The 22029-nt window shown below is 43.1% G+C and overlaps 1 protein-coding gene across 2 annotated transcripts; it reads right to left on the minus strand.

The window, feature by feature from the left end:
* Positions 1 to 1157: 1157 nt before the first annotated feature.
* nr2f6a (nuclear receptor subfamily 2, group F, member 6a) lies at positions 1158 to 13971 on the minus strand. 2 transcript variants are annotated; one of them, XM_080726440.1, is made up of 6 exons: positions 13145 to 13971; positions 11937 to 12739; positions 9549 to 9643; positions 7397 to 7728; positions 5851 to 6097; positions 1158 to 4076 (listed from the first exon to the last, which is right to left on the minus strand). In XM_080726440.1, exons 2-6 carry the CDS (start codon positions 12203 to 12205, stop codon positions 3802 to 3804), a joined length of 1218 nt encoding a protein of 405 aa, XP_080582566.1. In that variant the 5' UTR covers positions 12206 to 12739; positions 13145 to 13971; the 3' UTR covers positions 1158 to 3801. The 2 variants fall into 2 exon arrangements, with proteins under 2 accessions (XP_080582566.1, XP_080582565.1); XM_080726439.1 differs by having other exon boundaries at positions 7397 to 7731.
* Between the last annotated feature and the right edge of the window lie 8058 nt (positions 13972 to 22029).

Consider the following 22029-nt stretch of genomic DNA (forward strand, 5'->3'; position numbering starts at 1 on the left):
TCTTGCCCTCCCTGCTGCAAAGGCAGTACTTGAGCTCATCAAATGTGGCTGCAAAGCAGGTTACAAGGGACGGTGCAGCTGCTCAAACAATAACCTGCCTTGCACTCTCCTCCCTGCAAATGCTATAGTGGAAACTGTCAACACTATTAGGGAGGACATGTATAGTAGTGAATTTCTTTACAACAACAAAGAGGTGTGTGTGTGTTGTGTTGTCAGTGTGAGTGCAGTGCAATAAATGGACATGTTAGACTGCGCGCCCAAAGTGAGAAGTTGCAATACCTTAATTCTTGCAATCCCTGCAGTAACACCTGTGAACCTGTCTAACACACAAAAATGTAATAAATAATACTGAGAATACTAATAAAAACAGTTAAAAAAAGAAAGAACTTCCCCATCAAGATACGGCAGGCCCCCTGTAGTAACTCTGAGGACCCCCTAGGGGTCCCGGACCCCCTGTGGAAGACCCCTGGGTATTTGCTACTACTCATTTTTGCTTTCAGAGCCCAGTTACAACAAATTTAATGCTTCAGTTATGATCTAATTTAACATTGCTCTGGAGCAGGAGCAATGCGATTACTGAAATAGGCTCAGGGGTCTGTTTGGGGGGTCCCAGGTGAGGAAAGACCCCAACCAAAAGTCAGAAAGGTTATTCTGGCTGCTTTAAAAGTGTAATAAATGAACTCAGGATGTTTTAAAACCTACAAAACAACTCTAATATTATGAAAATCGGACATTAACTGGCTGGGGTACTGTTCAGAGGCAGCCATCTTGGAAACATGGCAGCCATTTTGATTTTTCAGTGTCTAATGTGTTTTATCATAGGAACAACCCCTAAGGAGTACTTGTGAAAAGTTTTAGGTTTCTTTCCACTTCTGAAGTATTTTAGTGCAAAAATGCATTTATCTGCCCCGCTAAAAGTAACAGATATGATACACTGTATTCTTGTTTCTTTTCTTTCTTTTGTAAAGAAATTTATAAAATATGTAATACATTGAGATTGTAACCACTGAGAACTTAAATGTCAATAAATTGCTTTTCAGTATAGTAAAGTCTTGAGCATTTTCTTATAGCAGTAGCATACACCTGTATGAAATGCTAGTGTTCATGTGCCATTTTTCAAACAAAAGAAAACATAAGCTCACAATTAGATTCTGGCCTTTTAATAATGCTTCCATACACATGAAAATAAAAAAACTAGAGAACTCAGCAACACAAACATAGGAAAACAGTAATAGTACACTTATCTTTTTTTCTGTTCTTTATAGGACCTCGTTGAGTGAGATTAAAGGAGTTGAGTGTGTAAAGGAAAAATATCTCAGTTACTGTCAAAAGGCCAGGGGATATTTCAAGAAGCTGAACCGTCTCCTATACTCCAGAGAGGACATTGTGAATCATGGTTGTGTGGATTAAGATCATACTTTTACAACAAGAAATGCTTCAGAGGTTGTGCCGTGATGAGCTTGAAAGTTACCTTTGCAAAAAAAAAAAAACGTGCTTCTTGAAATACCCTCGTGAGGTAAATCCTGGCGGAGCAGAACATTGGACCCTGTCCTCCTTCAGCTCCTCACAGGTAGTGTGACATTTTGGCATTGTATATATACTCCCAAGTGCAGTCCATCTGTCAGAGTCATGTCCAGTACGATAGTGTCTCACATGGCTTCAGCAGAGGGGAGAGCCATTTGGTTGCTTAAAGCCTGGTTTATGCTGCAGCGACGATAATGTCAACAGGCTTTAGTGATGGCAGGCAGAAGCAGCCTATTGATGGCTACGTGATTTCACCCATATTGGCATGTAGTTATTTCTTTTTGTCCTCCTTTTTTTTAACATCTTGACAGATGGAAGAGGTATTTTATGTAAATATTAACTTTAAGAAAAAACAAAAAACAGGAGCAAACAAATAACCAAATGTTTAAACACTTAAAAGAACATTATTTTTTTCTTCAGAATTTCACTGTGTAAAGAAAAACTATTTGAACTGAACAGAGATCCAAAACAAAATTTTAACATGCAGAAGAAAGATCTGGCCTCAATATACTGTATATATATATATACACACACACATTTCAATATTTTTTTCTTGCACAAACATCGTAGACTTGAGTATACCTCTTGATAGATTTCCAAAGGTAAAGTAGATTATGGCAATTTTGAAGAACCACCTACATTTGTTTGGCTCCTTGTTTTTAGCATGTAAGTATAATTTACATCTGACATGTCACCGTTCCATCATCCATTGAAAAACGAATACAAAAACTCAAATCAAAAACAAACCTTAGTACCAAACAATCAGGCAGTCAGACCAGACAGTCTTAGTTGTATACAACATCTGGAGTTTCAGACATAGTCCGTTTTGAGACAGAAATTAAAATGACTGTTTTGGGATCTTTCAACAACAAAGATGCATGTTTTTGAAGCTTGGAGCTCTTTATAAGACTTGTTTCATATTTCACAAGTGTTCCAAATTCAACAAAATCCATCAAAAAAGAAGGCGGCTTGTGGTGAAGGACAATTTCAGAGGCTTGCTGTAAGGAAATATCAGACTAAAGCATTCTGATGTCTTGTGAGGTATTAGTCTGTTGCCATTCTTCTGTGGCCATTTTCTCTTTCTTTTCTCTACAAAAACAGATTATTTTCGTCAGCTGATAACCGGGAGGTCAGAGCCCATTCACCAGTTATTAACTGATTTGTTTTGCTGGATCCACAATTGAATGGGTAATTTAATTTGATTAATCTTAAAAAGTGATAATGTGATACTTTGGTGATTTCTCCTTGGTCCAGTTTCATTTCGGTTCCCCTAGTGCCTTGTACCATAGTCATATTGTGTCCATTTTGCCCTTACCTTATACTCTGGGGGCGGGGAGACCCCATTGCACCCCAGTAAGATCTAGTGTGAATATGGTCAATACCCTTATCGGGCTGACACAGATAGAGTCTCTCAGGACAAAGACCGTGAGGCAAAATGGTCCCAATTCTTACTGGGCCACCAGTTCACTCAGACAACTGCAGTTTCCTGCTCGTTCCAGCCTTTTTCCATCAGTGATTGAATGTGCCAATTTTAACCCAAGTCACCATATCACAAATGATGAGCAATGGAAAATGAGTCCAGGTTGGAGCAAATTGTTTTGATGAGCTTCCATGGCAGGGCATTCCTGGCCATAATACAGTATTTGGTCACTGTTGGGCAGAAACCTTTTATCTCCAAGTTTCAAATTTGTATGTTTTTTCGTAAAGTAAAGCCCTGCTTCACCGTACAAGACTATCACACAAAACTAGTGAAAATAGCAGATCTACAAGCACTGTGTTCTTGTAGATCATCCATTTCCACTATTTTAAATAATGTGATGAATACAAAACAAACGGTTTTGGACATACAAGGTTTCCACCCGACAACAACAATGTATTTGTAGTGAGGCAGTGCTGCCCTCTGCATGTGAGTGTGGGATCCTTTGTCCCTGTGGCATGTGGGTGATGGCATGGCTGGCTCTGATGGCCATACCGGAGCCCAGCAGGACAGAGCTGGCCTTTGGCCTGAGCCCTGGCACCAGAACTACTGGGCTGGCACAGGGACAGGCCCAGTCTGGCAAAGGCCCCACTCTCCTCTGTGGGCCTGTATGGAAACAGAGGGCTCAATTCACGAGGGAGAATAGAGCGATTAATGTACAGTACTTATGAAGGCCAGCTGGCACCAGGTCTGCAGAACCACACAGATGGATAGTGATGACTCAAGAGGGTTCCTGTGGGTCTGTGTCGTCACCAGGCCAAGGCGGAGACCTCTCTCAGCAGAGGGTGTGGGGGGGGGGGCTACTGTCCCGGGACATAGGGCCAGCTGATGGAGCTTCCGGAAAGCTGCATGTCACGGATGAGAGTCTCGATGGGCGTCTTGCCCACCAGTCGCATAAAGAAGAGTTGCGAGATGAGGCTGGCAGGAACGGCGCGCAGGGCGGGGAGGCGAAGCAGCAGGCGGCCGAAGCGCTGCGGCTGATTGGGATACTGCATCCTCTCGTACTCCGTCAGGGCCACCTGGGCCTTCTCCTGCAGAGACTCCACGTGGACCGGGTCTGTCAGTCCACATGCATCTTTCAGGGGAGAGGGGGGGAGGGGAGATGGAAGGTTACTTAATTGTGTGGGCAGGTTACATAAAGAGTCGTGATCAGCATGGAAGACGTTTTACATGCCAGCGTATAATGCAATTCAGTGACCCTGAAGGCCAAGAATACAAATGCAACGCCTTGGCATCTCTGAATTACAAGCTCATAACCCAGGGTTATTTTCATGTAACATTCTCTTAAATGGTCACTTTTAAAAGAACATGCCAGTGGTCTGGCATGTTAAGCCCATTAACTATGACTCACATTACAGTCAACATTTTCCAAAGCATACAGCATGTTTCCTTTCTTTTCTTTTTCTTTTTTTAATACTGGATACCATTGAATTTTATTCATTTCAGTATGGTATCAAAATCTAATGACAAAGACTTTAAACAAAATGACAGACAACTGTGGCTGTTACTTTTTTGTCAAAGTTAGGTTATCATTGAGTTTTAAGGTAGTTGAAAACACAGAATGACCCTAACCCTGAGAAGCAAGGAACTGTATTTTATCACCTCAAAGTGTATCGCCTGAATGTTTGAATTATAAGAATAGTGAAATCTGAATAGTGAAAATGTCGCTCCCCGTCTCCCCCCCCATTCTCGGTCGGTCTACTGTCCTATCAATAAAGGCATAAAAAAAAGAAGAAAAAAAAAACCCTTTCATATATTTTGTGCCAGGGACCAGCGGACCACAATAAGAGATTTGTGTAAAAATTTGTGTATGTATATGAATGATTATACACTTAAGTCAATGCTAAAAACATTCTTCAGCAGCTCAAATATTCATTGTAAGAAGCCAGCAGGACCGACAGGAAAAACCAATCCGGCTATATTGTATACTTAGTTACAGTAATTCACTTACTTTGCAAAGGCTAGATGTTGTTGTTGTTGTCTGTGGCTATCATTAAGTGGTTGTCTATGTTACCTTAAACAAAGGTTTTAATCAAGCAATTTGACGTTTGATGTTTCAAGTTGACTAGGTAGGTGGTAACATATTGTTGGGATATTTCTGTGACTTGTAAAACAGTCTCTGCAAGCATGAGAGACTTGATTACCACCAGCAGCAACTGGGCACCCACTTTACCAGGCAATACTGAATGTTGAATGTTATTTCCTGAATATGCCACAAGATGGTGCTATAGCACAGGATGCAATTACATCTAACTCAGTCAAGTCTTCAGTTATCTTAACTGAATAGATTCTTCAAGGCTCTCTTGTTTTCCCTCCCTCCGAGAGTGTACAAATGTCCAATATGGGTCCATTTGGTTGCATTTGTACGCCGTTCGAGTTCAGTTAACATTCAGGACATCAAAAGGACATAATGACAGCAGGGGCGTCAATTGGGTATGGCAGGGGTATGCAGCTGCCATACCCTGGGTCCAGGGGGGAGAATAAAAGTTACTTTTAAATATAAATCCATGAATGTCTCTTTATCTATCTGTTCTAGTTATCTTCTTCTTTCTTCTTTCGTGTATCATCGTCCTTGATAACTACAAATGCAAAATTTAAAATGGTCACTTTAACAAGGTATTGTGGCACGTTTACTGACACGCCAAGTTTAGCTGCACTTGAACAACCATTCCAGGCAGCCATATCCAGCCCAAGAAACCGTAGAAACGGGGGGAAAATAGAATGTACTTCTTAAAATAAATGTATCATGCCTGTTGCTAAGGTATGGCAACATGACTGGTGTCTTAAGACACCAGTCATGTTGCCATACCTTAGCTTTTTTCTGAACTGACGCCAGTGAAAGACAGTACCTGGTGAGAAAAGCGCGATGGCTTTGAGGCAGCTGTACTCGGCCGAGTCCACTTGCAGCCGGGACAGCTTGTCCACCTGGTCTTGGAACACCCGGACCTGGTCCATGAAGGACACCACGCGCTCAGCCGACATGGGCGAGGAGTGGAAGCCTGCGGCAGCCAGCAGGGGAGCCATGTGGAGGGGCAGGGCTGACTGGGCTGCATTCAGGATGAACAGTTCACTCCAGCTCAGCCGCAACAATGCCACCTGTGGATTTGTTGATGGGTTCACAATCCATTTAAAAGGGAATCTCATTACACAAACAGCAATGTGGTACTACTAATACATGTAGACTAGACACAAATACCCCCCCCCACACACACACACACACACACACACACACACACACACACACACACACACACACACACACACACACACACACACACACACACACACACACACACACACACAATAAAGACATGACAGTAATATGGGTGCAAAAGTTCATATCTCAATAATTAAAAATATATTTAATAGAATAACCAAATTTTATTTACAAAACAAATAGTGAGAGCAGCCCCGTTTAGTCAGATATCCGATATCCGATATCCGAATATCCGCGCACATCCCTACCCCCGGCAGCCATGTTGGGAGGACCAGGGGATACTAGCTATAGTAGCAGGGCTTGACATTAACTTTTTGAGGCACAGTGTCATCTGGACAAGTACATTCCCGTTCACTTGTCCAGGCACAAAAGATATTCTTTTGTTCTGGATTTTATGTTGATAATATTCTCTGAAGCAGAAATGAAAGGGCACATTTCTCTGGTTTGTTTAAGTCAGACGTGAAAGTTGATGTGTTTTACATGGGCTACAGAGATTTCCAGTGCCATCGAGAGTGAGCTCAACACACAGACTGCATTAGGAAGGATTACTGTCAGACCTTTACATGTTCTCTTAACAACTGAATGATGTTAAAAGTGAGTGTTTCAATGCATATTCGTTGTACGTGAGGCACATTGCACTGTGAATTGATTCAAAGCCCTACAAGAGAGGTTTTCTGTATATTATGAAGCAGGGGTCTTCAACAGGGGGTCCAGGACCCTTAGGCGGTCCTCAGAGTTACTACAGGGGGTCCTCAAAATCTTTGTGTTATAGAAGCTTTTTTTTCTCTTTCTTTATATTAACCACTTGAACCCTAGCGTCCATATTCTGAGAGCTTTAGCCAAAAATAGCAGATCTACAAGCTCACAACGCCTCGCGCTACGAGGCGTTGTGAGCTTGTAGATCGGCTATTTTTGGTAAAGAGCTTTGGTGTAGAGGGGGAAAAGAGCAGACTAGGTACAGAGTGAAAGGTCAAGTTTATTAAGTATTGACGGTTCAAGTGGTTAAATATATGAAAACACAAATTGACATGAATCCAAAATTCACTGATGATTGTGCTGCCAAACAATGAAACTATATGGAATCTGTGAAACAAATCTGTGCTTCATCTCTCTCTCTACTAAGTGGTCCTTGGCCAGAAAACGTTAAAGACCCCTGTTATAAAGTATGGTCCACTAACCTGGTCTGATACGGGCAGCTCAGGGAAGTAAGGGATGTTCCTGGCCCATTCGATGGTGCTGAAGAGCAGCCGGGCGGCCAGCTCGCAGATGTTATCGATGCCCATGGCGTTGTCTGGGCCAGCCTGCTGGTTGTACTGGTGGCCGTATCGGCTGCTGGGGTAGGGCTCGGCGCGGAGCAGCTGGGAGATGAGCTCCGACACGGGCTGGCCTCCGCCGCTCCCCCCGTTGTTGTTGTTGTTGTAGAACTCGCCGCCTCCGAGGCCACTGGCGCCCCCTAGGGGGGTGATGGACGGGCTGAGGCTGGGCTGAGGAGGGATGCGCCCACGTTGGACTGCTGGAGTAAGGGGTGGTGGGGGCAAAGAGGAAGAGGAGAGGAGGGGAGAAAGGCAAGCAAACAGGCAAACAGAGGGACAAGAGACAAAAGCGGGGGGTGGGGTGGGGGCAGGGGAGGATGAAAAATGAGGAGAACCGGTTATTGGGGCGAAGCCGGCGAGGAGGCTAACTTGAAAACATGTGCGCTCATTGGAGGGGGGGGGTTGACAGATTATCAACAGACGGCCTTGACCAGATTAGGACGCTCTAATTCCAGATTAAAAGGGAGCACAGCTGAGCACAGAATTGATTCCCAGACAAAAACAGTGGAGTTGCGGAGACATCACTAGACTGTAGCCACATGCTACTTGAAGGTTATCTCCAGAAATAAAACAAATACCACAGGCGACGATTTCTTTTCTTTTTCTTTTTTGGGAGGGATTTCAATTTCTAGAAGATTAATTCTCCACTGGAGGGGAAATGTCAGGGTGGTTATTAGAGTACAAGCTTCTCTTGCAATTAAGTAGAGGACAACTTCTATATCTCTAACTGTGAGAACAGAACTTGGGCCTTGAGAGCAGAGGATGATGTTGTAACTATAACATATACTATTACTTCTTGCAAAACTATTAAGGAATCTCAGAGATTATTCACATTCCTGTGTTTTATCATCCCAAACCTAACTCTACATAGTAAACAACACAGCAGTTTTAAACATCTGTGGGCATGTTATTTTCCATAATGTTTCCCCGATTCCAATACTATTAATAACATGATACAAATCAATTTGAACGCGTTTTCCTGCACAAGTGCTCACATTTTTAATTGAGCCAATAGAGCCTGCCTGCTTGCTCAGGGGATAAAATGAATCTTGACCATCATGTCCTGTGTCTAGGTGAGACATGACCTTCGACATGATCTAAATGTCTCAATGGAAGAGCAGGGAGACTAAATACAACCACCCCAATTGTATAAGTTATATTGTATTAACATACTCTACCAAAGGTATGTGTGTTTTTTATGAATACAATGTAAATTTTGTCCAATCTGTATGGTAGACTACCATACAGATTGGACAAATTTACATTATATTCATAAAAAAACACACATAGTGCCGCTTTAAATCTGTGAAAAGCAACTTGCTTAAGCTTAGAGATAACTGCTAAAACAAAATGAGAACAGGCGAGGCTTGTCTGAAAGGAAAAGCTTCTGGAAATTGAGATGGTCATTACACTTACGATTTCACCCGAATTCCTTTAAACAACACAACACACCTCAAGAGAAACATGCCACCTTTCAATAAATGCACCTGCAGCATTACTGTGTACATAGCCGCTATCTATTTATTATTTCATTTAAATCACATCGAAGAACAATCACGTCCACTTAGGATCCAATCCCTGCTGGATTGCATCTCATCTGGCCAACAAGAAACGGATTCTGTAGATACAAGCGGAGGCTGCCTGAATGACTGATACTCTGGGACACAGGTGTCTTAGCACTATATTAAGCCACTTAAGTACATTGCATTGAACCGATATGCACAGCTGGCTTAGTCGTGATAGGGCACACAGCCATGTATGCCTGCTATCGACTCTAGTCCATGTATCAGGCTCATGCAACATTAAACACATTAATATGTATTTCTTCACAAAGAGGCATAAGTAGTTGAGAAACCATTCAGGGTTCTTAAATAATTACCTTTAAATGTAAATCTGACTTTTTTTCTACACTATTGCCCCCCGCAAACAAACAAAAAACCCTGTTGCTTATCCAATAAGCTGTGATTCAGTGGCATTAAGAAGGATAATAGACTTATGGGTCAGGATGGGAAGATACCTTCTTTTCGCATGCCGACACGGAAACACTTCTTCAGGCGACAGTACTGGCACTGGTTCCTGTGGTGCTGGTCTATCTGGCACTCTCTGTTGGACCTGATACCATATAGACAAAAGATGTTATGGGATTTACTGTGGTCGATGTATGCACAAGACAATCACTGTGGAGCTGGCCTTCACTTGTATCAGTGTCAAGCAAGGCTCATGTTTTCACCATAGCAATCACATTTAGGTTGACCTCCACTGTCAGGCTGTATTATATGCCTTCACCTCAGCACGCAGCTCGTCTGCTTTGAAGCATCCAGACAGTGCTGGTAAATAATTGCATAACCAGTGCTACTTCAGGCCAAATGCAAATGGCGAAAAGAGTGTCACTGCAGCAGCAGTAAACATGATTTGAAACAAAGCACGCTCCTTCCATTCAGATTCCCTTTAATATATGTAAAGCTGATTTCACAGATTATATAAGTGTCTAGCAGCCGACTGGTGCCTTTCCTTACATGAACGACTGCAACATTAATATTGCATCATGATCATGGATTTTTCATGTGGCTAGAGGCAACTGTAAGGAGGACTAGATGAGAAGTGGCCAGCCGCTTGACTCACTAAGAATGATTTCAATCACATTTGTAATTTCAGTTGCATTTGGAAGTGGTGATGTTTGTCCTGACTCCAGACCGTACTCACTGTCATTTTCATATATAGGTCATTTGTGAACCTGTATGTCAATGGTGGTAGCCTACACTTCCACCATAAAAGCAAAGATTTTCATGAATAAAAAAAAAATCCAATGATTTTAAATAAAAGACAAATCTAAGAAATTCCTTCCATAAATTAGAAAACAAATGTTTAAGAAGTAGTGAATAGCCAATCTACATACAAGCTCACAACGTGGCGTGAAGCGACGCGTTGTGAGCTTGTAGATCTGCTGTTTTCACTAGCTTGGGTCCCAGGCAAACGCCTAATATCTATTTTTGGGTCTCATTGAGCTAGAAAGTTTGGTAACCACTGCTCTAGAAGGGTTTTTATTTGTAAGTGCAGGACAGTAGTGTATTATTAGATAATACTTATGCTTTCAGAGCTGTAATATGAGGAATATTATGTTTGTGGCTCCATGTGAGATGAGTCACCCACAGGCACACACGATCTGCTGTAGGCAATTTTAACTGCTTGGCAGAGTCAGGTTGTCTTAATGCATGACTCATTATAGCAATTTGTATCCATTTCCTTTGTAGACCCGGAGTATCCATTATACATTATAATGGAACGGAGAACTTAGATTAAATATTTAATTAAAATACACACCTCCTCATGAAACGTATACATAAATGTGTCACTTTGTGTGTACGTAATGTACTGTATACAGAATTCACAAACACGTGAAGAATCACTCTCGTACAGTGCTGGTACATATCTCATGACAATACATAAATATGCTGTACCATTATAACCATAATTCCACAGACCAAACATTTTCATGTCAACCCCAAACTTATGTATTTGGCAAACCATCTGAAAAGATGGGTCAGGGACCCCCATATGAGAAAATGTGTGTACATTTATTCAAAGTCTTTCAGATATTTTGTATTATACATTTTTAAATAGCTCATCTACAAGCTCACAACGCATTGAGATGTGATGTGAACTTGTAGACTGGCTAGCCGCAACTTGTAACTCTTAATATGTTGAATCTAGATTTGTATCATCAACCATTGACAGTCCATACATCCAAACAAAAGAGTCCTATTTGATTTTATTAAACGCAGCTGTACGGAAAGCTTGAATTATCCTCTTTCTATCTGCAAAGTGTTTGTTTCATAAAAATCCACTGTAGACATGTTATGAGCTACTTTCTGTCAAGAAATGCCATGCAGGTGATACTCTTGTTGGAGTTTGGAAGCACTCATTGGAAATCACTCAATGGTCCTGTGAGTGTGCACCACCTGTTTCGAAATTGCACAATGCAGGTGGCAGCAGGATGTCTGGTTATTGAAAAATAAACAAACAAACACTTTGCAGATAGAAAAAGGATAATTCAAGCTCTCCGTACAGCTGCAATGCTGGCGAGTTTAACATTGTTTAATACAATCAGATAGGACTTTTCTGTTTGGATGTATGGTATGGGCCCGGCTGTCAGTGGTTGATGTTGCAACAATAGATTCAACATATGTTTTTGTTGCGGCTATATTGTTGAATCGCAAAACGTACAAAATAGGGTTAAAATGATTTAGATAGCTGGAGACCCCCATTTGAGAACCACCAACCCATACTGATATGCTCATTAACATATTTTTATTAATAATATTAATAATTTGTATAACTTTATTTGTATAGCACTTCATGACATGAAATGCAGCTCAAAGTGCTTTACCCACAGTGCCCCTCTCACCTGCAGGTGTAGTTGAGGTTGCGTCTGATGCTTCTCTTGAAGAAGCTTTTGCAGCCCTCACAGGTGAAGACTCCATAATGTTTGCCACTGGACTTGTCACCACAGACCACACAGTCCACCACGCAGGCCTTGTCGTCATCCCCGGCCTCCATGTCGCTGCCGCCCGCCTGGGGAGAGCCGTCGTCCTCCTCTGCCTTCAGATAGCCCTTGTCCCCGAACCCGTTAGTGCCCCCGTTGGGATCTCCCCAGCCCCCACTGACCATGGCCATCGCTTGGTTACCAAACCAGTGCTGAGGAAAATGGACAGGCAGCCAAGACTCTTGGTTGCTGTCAAGCTGACAAAAATGGTTAAAAAGAAAATGGGAAAAAAAAGTATTGTCTGTCTGCTTCCTCTCAACCTGAAGTGTCAGGATGTCCTTGTTTGTTGTTATCTCATGCAAATAGTGTATGTTTGTTTTCCAGGTTGGGCTTAAAAAACAGCAGTGGACTTAATTTATCCTCAGTTCAAAGGGCAGACATCAATAGGAGTCAGCACAGTTCAAAGAAGTGTGGAGAATGTTTGGCAGGAAAAAAAGGAAACTCCAGTCTAGTCTCCTCCCACTTCACTATGACCTGGAAACAGTCTCAGCTTGATAACTTTCTTTTTGTTTTGCATGCCTGTGGATCACAATGCCTTTCTCTTCTTTCTTTACCCTGCTGTTATAGTCGCTCTTTGTGCAATTTTCTCTTCTTCTTTGGCCCAATTCCTGAGACGTCGCGTCTTTACAGTCCAGTTGCACAGTTTCACGCCTCAGCCAATGAACCTTTCACAGGAAACAATGAGTCAAACACACAATATCCAAAAAGAGAGCAAAGGCAGCCTTTTTGCCAAACAGCTTGCACATGCACATGACACAATGTGAATTCTCTCTGCTGTACACACACACATGCCCTCCTTTCTCCCTCTGTCTGGCATACACACACACACACACACACACTCCTCTCCCAGCTCTGTCTGTAGCCACAGTAATGGCTGAAAAAGGACCTCAGTATAGCTCGCCCTTAGCAGCACATGCCTAGGGAGACCATGACCACCCCTCTTAAAGTATCCCTCACACAAGAATTGGTGGCTAGCTCATAGCAACCACTGTCCATATAAGAGTTGTCCCTTATTCTCTGGCTATACTGTAACATTGGAAAGGAATCAGCATATAAATTGTCATGCTTACCTTGGAAGGAAATGTTCACGCACCGTCTATGGCTGCCCTCATTCAGAAGGCGTGTTGGCTAAAGACAAATAGCCTCTCTTCTAGTTCCTCCTTCCATCCAGCGAGCCTGGGAGCAAAAACAGGGCACACAGAGCTCTCATATGTGATCTTCTGAGCAGCAGCCTCATCCTGAGCCACAAAAAAGCCCTCCAGATCACCACAAGCAAAACAACTTGATGGCCACACGGTTCACTTTCTTGTGGCCGAGGGTTTCATCGAGGCACATCCAGCTGCAGCTGTTAACAGGCTACGTGGACCGCCTGAGCCTCTGACACCCCCCTCTTCTCCTCCACGGATAGATCCGAAGGAAGTGCTCTCTCTTTCTCTCTCTCTCTCTCTCTCTCGTTTGTTGTTGTGAGAGGGTCTGGATTGCAATAATGCTCTCTTTGGTGCCGGATTGCTTCCTTCCCTCCAAAAAAACAAACAAAAAACCCACGAGAGGGCAGGGGACCGGCGTGAGGCGTCAGTCCTTTTAGCTCTCCATAGCTCAACCGAGCGCTTACACAGGCTTCTCCCTCCAGCCTTTTGTCAGTGTTTGCCCACCGAGAACTAATGACTTGCGGCCTAGCCCTATGTGCTCCTTTCCGTCTGTAGTGTGTGTGTGAGTGTTAGCGCTCAGCACTGAGCAGCCTATCCCTGTAGCCCAGCCTCAGACAAATGGGGGGAAGGGACTTCTCTTCTTCCCCTCTCTCTCTCTGTGGCTCCACCGTCCACAAATTGAATTAAGATTTTTAAAAAAGGGCAGGGCTGTAGACAGACTGGTCTCTCTGAAGCTACCATACAACACTTCTTCTGGCTCTCTCTCTCTTTTTCCCTGTCTCTTCCTCTCCCCTCTTCTGTCTGTTTTTCTCAACCTATGTGTGTATGAGGGAGAGAGAGAGAGAGAGAGAGAGAGAGCAAGACAGAGGGAGGGACAGGGAGTGTGTGCTGAGGGGGAGGGGGCAGTCCTGTGTGTGCGTGTGTGTGTGTGTGTGTGTGTGTGTGTGTGTGTGTGTGTGTGTGTGTGTGTGTGTGTGTGTGTGTGTGTGTGTGTGTGTGTGTTCACTCAGGGATTTGACACTGCTATTCAAGCCCTGCGGTTACCATGGTGCCGGCTGCCTTATATGGCTATTGGAGTCAAAGAGCAGAGAGTGGGTTGTGTGGGGCAGCGCACGCACGCACGCACGCACGCACGCACGCACGCACGCACGCACGCACGCACACACACACACACACACACACACACACACACACACACACACACACACACACACACACACACACACACACACGTGTATGTGTGTAGGAGGAATGTGGAGGCTCTCTCTCCTCAGAGATGCAGAGAGCGTGACCCCAAGGCCTGACTCAACGCACCCTGACAATACCAGACTAGCCTGAAGCTCTCCAACAGATAAACAGCAAGATGATCCCCTATCTCCTCTTTGTCTGGCCTCCATGCACATTCACAAGTTATTACAACAACAAGCTCATGTGAGCATTGAAAAGTTTGTTACACATTGTTGTTACTGCTACTGCTCCTTGAAGCCCAGTCCCAAACTGCTTCACAGAACAACTCATTCTCACAAGCTATGCAGACAGAAGTAGGAATCATAATAAGCAATACTGTACTACTACTAGAAGCTGTTAACCACACTGTGCCTGGTGTGCCTATTTTGGGCATGTCATAGGTGATGTTTTTACTTTTTTTTATAAAGAAATTCCTCAAAAATAAAGAAATAATAACTTTTCAAGATGTTTGGAAATAGTGAAAATCATAGATCTACAAGCTCACAACAAGTCGCATAATGACACGCTGTGAGCTTAATAGATCGGATAATTCTGATATTCATCGTACAGCGAAGTATTAGGGCTTAAGTGGTTAAATCCCATGGAGGCCCAAGCGTGTGATTTAGTCAGCTTGAGAACATTGTGTTTGGACAAAAAAAGGTGGCAATTTTGTGGTCATTGCCGTTTCACAAAGGCCCTCTCTCATCGTGCTTTGTGGCGCACACAATGATTTGTGTTCGAGGTTAGCCCAAAAGGTCAAACTGACTTTCACACCCCATGCTAAAAAACCCTGGGTAAAACGCTGATAAAGAAACAACAAGAGGACAGGACAAAACCGTCCTCGCTGAAAGCCACAGAGACATGAATCCAATGGTTCCTGCGTGCGTGGCTCCTGTGTGTGGGTCACTCATCGTCATAGACATGTAGTGATGAGAGTTTGAAGCCTTCAAAGCCTTTTTTAACATAATTGTCTTATCTGGGGAATGTTTACGGATAATTTCAAGACATTCTTCTTCACCCCCCTCAAACCCTTTCAAGACATTCCACAATCTCTACTCACAAACTCTGCTTTTACCCCATGGGAGCCTTGGGAGGGATAATGTATATGAATGACAGAGAAGCATTGTCCTGCCTTTTGTGTCGCTAATGGCTCATCGCAAGGAGGTGTGTGTGTGTGTGTGTGTGTGTATGTGTGTGTGTGTGTGTGTGTGTGTGTGTGTGTGTGTGTGTGTGTGTGTGTGTGTGTGTGTGTGTGTGTGTGTGTGCGTGCGTGCGTGCGCGTGCGTGTGTGGTTAAGCTGAAAGAAAGTCCCTTTAATTAGACTGGTGTGCCTGCTTATTGTCACTTCTTTTGTTACGTCAACATAAGCCTCCTCAAATAATGGCTCATTGTGTAGGTGTGTTTGAATGCAAAAGTGGATATTCAACAGGGTTCACACTCACTGACGTAATCACAAAGTAGGTATTATATTTTTGACATTTGGATTTCATTTACTTAATCTTTTCCCCATTAAACTCAGTGGAGTTTGACTCCTGAATACAAAGACGTTGTCTTCATAGTTTCACGTTTATATACCAGTAAGACTCCCTAATCGGGAGATAAGCGACCTTCAGGTTGCATGTATACACATTAATGGTGTCTGCAAAAAGCAACCTCATGGTGGCGCTAGAAGAGGGGCATGTGAGAAATCAGGGGCGGAGGTTGTGGTTTGCCAGCCAAGGAGTGTGTGTGCAATGTTTGGCATGGATAGGGGCAACAGTGCCGGAGAGTAGGGCCAAAAGTGTGACTTGACGTGACGGACAGACGGAGGGACTGACTGACTGACAGACAGCCGGTGGAGGTTTTGATAGTAACTGCGACCTGACGGTCGCAATAACTAGTCACCACAGTGGCACCAAACTCCCAGCAGGGTGCCATTATAGCATGACAGTGACACATTCTCAAGAGCTTCCTGTCAACCATCATGTATAGTCACTCTCACCCAAGGCCTCTCCAGTAGCTGGTAGATGGAACAGTATCAAATATTGGATATATTTGTATCATTTGCAGAATACGTTTAGCACATTAGTGTGTGTGTGTGTGTGTGTGTGTGTGAGAGAGAGAGAGAGAGAGAGAGAGAGAGAGAGAGAGAGAGAGAGAGAGAGAGAGAGAGAGAGAGAGAGAGAGAGAGAGAGAGAGAGAGAGAGAGAGAGAGAGAGAGAGGATTTTACTGTGCAGGGACAATGCAAATAGACATTATTATGTCTACATGTTAAGCATGAAATGCAGCACTGCATATGAATTTCTAGATAAAGCTAATTTCCAGCTTCATTTGATTTTTCTTAGGTTTCATTTGAGATCTAAGGTTTTCATGTTCAATGCCAGTGAGGGATTACCTCATCAAATTAATCTAACCTGATTACATTTGATTACTTTATAAATACAATTTAAACATGTCGTAGTACAGTGCTAGCCTTGCAAGCCATCCCGAGTTACGTCATCACCAATGTGCTTCCTTTGTCGGTCTGGTGTCCCTCCCATCGAGTCTCTTTATTAGAATTTGGTTCTCAATTTCCAATCAAAAGGCTGCATTTCGAGCAAACCCGCCTCACACCGCTCCTGATTGGTCGAGCGGCTGCTACAGCTCTCGCATTTTGACAACAAACATGGCGGACCCCATGTCCGATGCGAGTTCACAAATCGCAAATAAAAGCTGCATTAAGCGAAGTTTTATCTGAAATCAACGGCATCTCATAACTTAAAAACGAACAGTTTGCACCTTTGGAATTTCTGTCTGGAAAAGACGTATTTGATGCTCTCCCGACGATGTTTTGATGCGCTGATGACTACTGAATAGACCTGTCAGTCAAAGTAAGTAACTACGCCATCGCGTAATGCATTGTCTATGGGGAACTCCCAGACTCTCCTTTTGGAGAGTCTGGCTGTTGCGAGGCTAGTACAGTGCTTCTTCAAAGTGGATTTCAGGGATTCTCTAGTTTCCTTAATTGACCCTTACAAGTCTGTAACTTTGACAGTGTACAAAATGTGTACATTTGTACACCGTCAAAGTTAAGGGGAGACCTTCAAATTTCTAAGTTTGAGAACCACTGTCCTAGTACATCACAGACTAATGACAGAAGTAAAATTGTAAAGGAAAATATATTATTCAGAGTTCTTAAATATAGCATCAGTGTAGATTGACATATTTTGATTTGAAATAAGTATCAAAGCAATCAGGAGAACTTTAACATCTATAGGGTGCTCCTCACATTGATTGAGTTCCAAAATGAAGCGTGCAGCTCAATATGAAATGTTAAAATCTAATTCATGAGGGAATTGTAAATTAGTCACCCCCTGAGACTCCTTGTCCGTGTATTGTTACCCAGTTAGTAGACACCCTTTAGTACAGGGGTGTCTACTATATAAATATATAGAGGTTTGAAGAAGTGGTTAAGAACCACATCATAGATTTGTGCGGTCGCAAGAGCTGCAACTATCCACTATTTTCTTAGCGATTAACTATCAATTACTTTTAATTGGATAATCAAAAATGTTTTTTAAATGACATGTCTTTTTGAACAAATTGATTAACCACATAAGCGCCATTTGATACTTTGTATAATCATCATGCCGGTCCTCCCATTAGCCAATTTTAATATAGAATTTGGTTATTAAGCGATAACTTTATTAAATTACAGATTATCGATTTTGTAATATGATCCCTGCAATCAATGCAATTTATTTTTTTGTTAGAAAACCCACTAACCGCCTAAAACTATTTAAAACACCTTTAATGCACACAGGTGAAAAGGTGAATGAATACACTGAAATCAAATATTTCTTGTTCTATATTTGTAATTAATCCTGACAATTTAGAAATATCTTTATCCCTTAGAAAACATATAGTATGTTTCTATTAATATATATGAAATGTTCTATTGTAAAGACAAGAGTGTAAAAAAAAGTCCTATCAGAAAACACACACACACACACACACACACACACACACACACACACACACACACACACACACACACACACACACACCACACACACACACACACACACACACACACACACACACACACACACACACACACACAACACACACACACAGAGCAGGCAGCAGTCTCTGTGTGTTTATGTGTGTGTGTGTGTGTGTGTGTGTGTGTGTGGGGGGGGGGGATCAGTCTGTTTATTTTCGCATTCTCTGTTTACTAGATGCGTGTGTGAGCACCGGGGGTGGGGAGTGACATGACCTTTGAACTACCCATCAGGAATGTGTGGTTGCTCCCGGGCAAGTGATCCAGAAATGCAAAACTGCAAATGATGCCTGCCAAGCTACGCTGACACTGAGCCCATAGCTGGGATAAAAACAAATACAGGCAGGCGTGCGCACACACGCACGCACACACGCACGCACGCACACACGCACACACACACACACACACACACACACACACACACACTCATTTATTAGCAATTTTTCATCAACATGTTTTAAACCCCAACCTCCCTACCTACCCTGAACCGAACCTGAAGCTTTTATTAATTGTATCCTTAGCCATGAAAATGATAATTTCCCTCACTTTTGTCTGGTTTTAGCGAATGCACGCACGCGCACGCACGCACGCACGCACACACGCACACACACACACACACTCTCTCACACACACACACACACACGCACACACACACACACACACACACACACACACACACACACACACACACACACACACACACACACACACACACACACACACCATAGCATTACAGCAATGGCTTAATTACTATTCACAGATCAGAGACTTGGTGTTTACAGTGACAGGTTCCTGGTTTCTCCAACTTTGTAACAGATGTTGTAACAGAATGACTTCATCCTGTTATCTGAGCACAGAAAATCAAAGAGGTGGGCTTCAGTTCAAACCAGTTGTCTCATCACTGCCTGTAGCAGTGGATCTCAAAGTGGGGTCCGGGGACCCCCAAGGGTCCTTGAGAAGGTTCCAGGAGGTCCCCAGCAAAAATAGATATGGCCAGCCGGGTAGCCTGATGGAGGGGAAAGGAACTGGTTGGAATAACGTGTTCCTTCCACGCGCTACGTCCAAACCGGGGAAATCTCCCTTGTCAGGTGAAAAGAAGCAACTTGGACTCCTGCGGCTAAATAAATATTAATTCGGGGATCCTTGACATGCAAAAGTTTGAGAAACAGCCTAAAACAGATATTTTTTCATTTGTTGTAATTTTAGTGGTGCTTTATAAGCACCAAAATCATAAAGTCAGTCCAGAATAACTTGGGCTGTTGTCCTACAGTAGCTGTGCTCTTTGGTCTATAGCTGCATGTTAGAATACTTTGGCCTTGATGGTGGTTCTTTTCGTTGTTGTCGGGTGGAAACCTCTTATGTCCAAAACGATGATTTAAATGATTTAAAATAGTGAACATTTTCAATAGTCTTGTGCGACAGTCTTGTGTGATGAAGCAGGGCTTTACTTCACGAGAAAAAAAAACATACAAATTTGAAAGTTGGAGATACAAGGTTTCTGCCCGACAGTGGCGTTTTTGTTACTTACGCCTGAAATGGTTTGTTGCCAACGGTTTGTGGCTGAGCCACCACATTACTGTAATGTATTCAGAAGGCTCAGTACACTCTGTACGGGAAAGTCCCGAAAGCGCGAAGCCCGAAAGCGCGAAGTGGGGAAATGTCTCCTACCGCACCGTTAGCGCGAAGTGGGGAAATGTCTCCTACCGCACCGATATTGTATGGTAGTACAGCTCCTTGTGAACGTTGATAATATGCAGTGCTCGATATTGTATGGTAGTACAATGTCTCTCTTCCTTGTGAACGTTGATAATATGCAGTGCTGTCTGCACTCAGCTTGTCTCGCAAAATAGCTGATCTGCAAGCTCACAACACATCGCATCCACGAGACAACGTGAGCTTGTAGATCATTTCTCTGCCTTCAGCCCTTCACAATAAGGGTCCAGGATAGGGTGACCATATTTCCAGCCACTCAAACCGGGACGCAAAACACTGTTGCCTAAAACTGGGACCCTAAAAGCAATGCGCACGTTACCGCGCACGCGTGTGCCCATTCTCTAATGTTTGTGCACGCGCACACACGCACCGCAGGGTTGCACACACGCAGTGAGTGATTGACAAACAGCCTCAGCGTTGAATTCAGACACGCAATGAATGTGTTCCTTTTTTCTGATTGGTTAGGTGGGCATGTTTTCATGAAAAGAACATGATAAATGTCTATGCAACCACTGAAAACAGCTACTATTATTTTAATTCTGGTGAAAACCGGGACAATTTTGAAGTGAATGTTGAAAACCGGGACATATTAGTGTTTTAGAGATATTTGTCGGGACACTGGGACACGCAGCTTGAAAACGGGACTGTCCCGGGTAAAACGGGACGTCTGGTCACCCTAGTCCAGGAAGATATATTGTGTGGTAGTACAATAGTTTCGACAGGGGGCACCCTTTTTCATTTAGTCAAATATATTGTGTGGTTGTGTAGTTTCTTAGGGCTTAAAATGTCCTCACGCCTCCCCTCCCCCCGCAAAGTGAAGCCGATAGCCGAAGGGTGCTAATAGTCGGCTAATAGCCTGCATTTGCATGCATACGTATGAGACATTTCCCCACTTCGCGCTAACGGTGCGGTAGGAGACATTTCCCCACTTCGCGCTTTCGGGCTTCGCGCAAAAGGTACGCACCCCTCTGTACAGAATAACTTGCCTTATTGTTGTCCAAAGCTGTGCTTTGCTGATCTAAATGAGTGTTGACTTATTGGGGTGAAAGGTCTCCAAGTTTGTTGTAGTTGGGAGTAAAATCAACAAAGAAAGAAATTCATGGCTGCCTGTCAAAATAACTCTTTCTCTGTAATTGGTTGAACTCAAGTCTGATTGGCACAGTGATACTGTTATTACTCATGAACTGTGGTTCAACTGTGGTAATGTGCATTGTTGAGCCCTTTGCACACAGGACAGTTGCGTTTTTTTTTTTTTTTGCTGCATGAATAAAACGCATTGGATTTGGTGTGCAATGCTGTGCGGAATCGGCGCTGCGGATCCCAAAAGGAGGCATAAAAGGAGCGATGAGTTTTTTACCGCATGCGACAAGACGCACGAATCGAACTGGGTTCGATCGAGAAAAAACGCACGGCCGCAGCCACTCGTCGCACGGCTAATTCGGATCCGGTGTGCATGAGGTCGTAGAGAATCATTGTTTTCTTTTAAAAAAATGAAATTGTCCGTTTTATCCGTGCGGATAAATGCGCCTGTGTGCAAAGACCTTTACTGTATGTCCTTGTGTTTTGAAAAATGAATCACAGTATTTTCCTGCCTGACACATTAGACTCTAGACTGGAGGAGGCATAGCTTGTGTAACCTTACAAGGGTTTGACATGATGGGCGAAGGCAAACCTAAAATGAGCGTACACTAATATTGTAATTACCAAAACGAACCTTCTGTAATTTAGTTGATAATATACATTTGGCATATGTTAAAAATAAGTATTTTTCTTTTTTTGCAGACATTTAAACGGAAGCAAATCTTTGATTGCTTTATTAAGCGTAAACCTTGTTTTGTGCAAAAC

This window comes from Nannobrachium achirus, assembly GCF_963921795.1.
Source record: "Nannobrachium achirus genome assembly, chromosome: 5".
Lineage (NCBI taxonomy): Eukaryota > Metazoa > Chordata > Actinopteri > Myctophiformes > Myctophidae > Nannobrachium > Nannobrachium achirus.

What these genes read in the sequence shown, in the direction of transcription:
- nr2f6a (XM_080726439.1), bottom strand. Translation starts at nt 12,205, where the DNA reads ATGGCCATGGTCAGTGGGGGCTGGGGAGATCCCAACGGGGGCACTAAC. An exon ending in AACCTCAACTACACCTGCAG is followed by an intron (nt 9,644 to 11,936) that starts GTGAGAGGGGCA and finishes ATATGGTATCAG; the next exon opens with GTCCAACAGAGAGTGCCAGA. An exon ending in CATCGCGCTTTTCTCACCAG is followed by an intron (nt 4,077 to 5,850) that starts GTACTGTCTTTC and finishes CTCCCCTGAAAG; the next exon opens with ATGCATGTGGACTGACAGAC.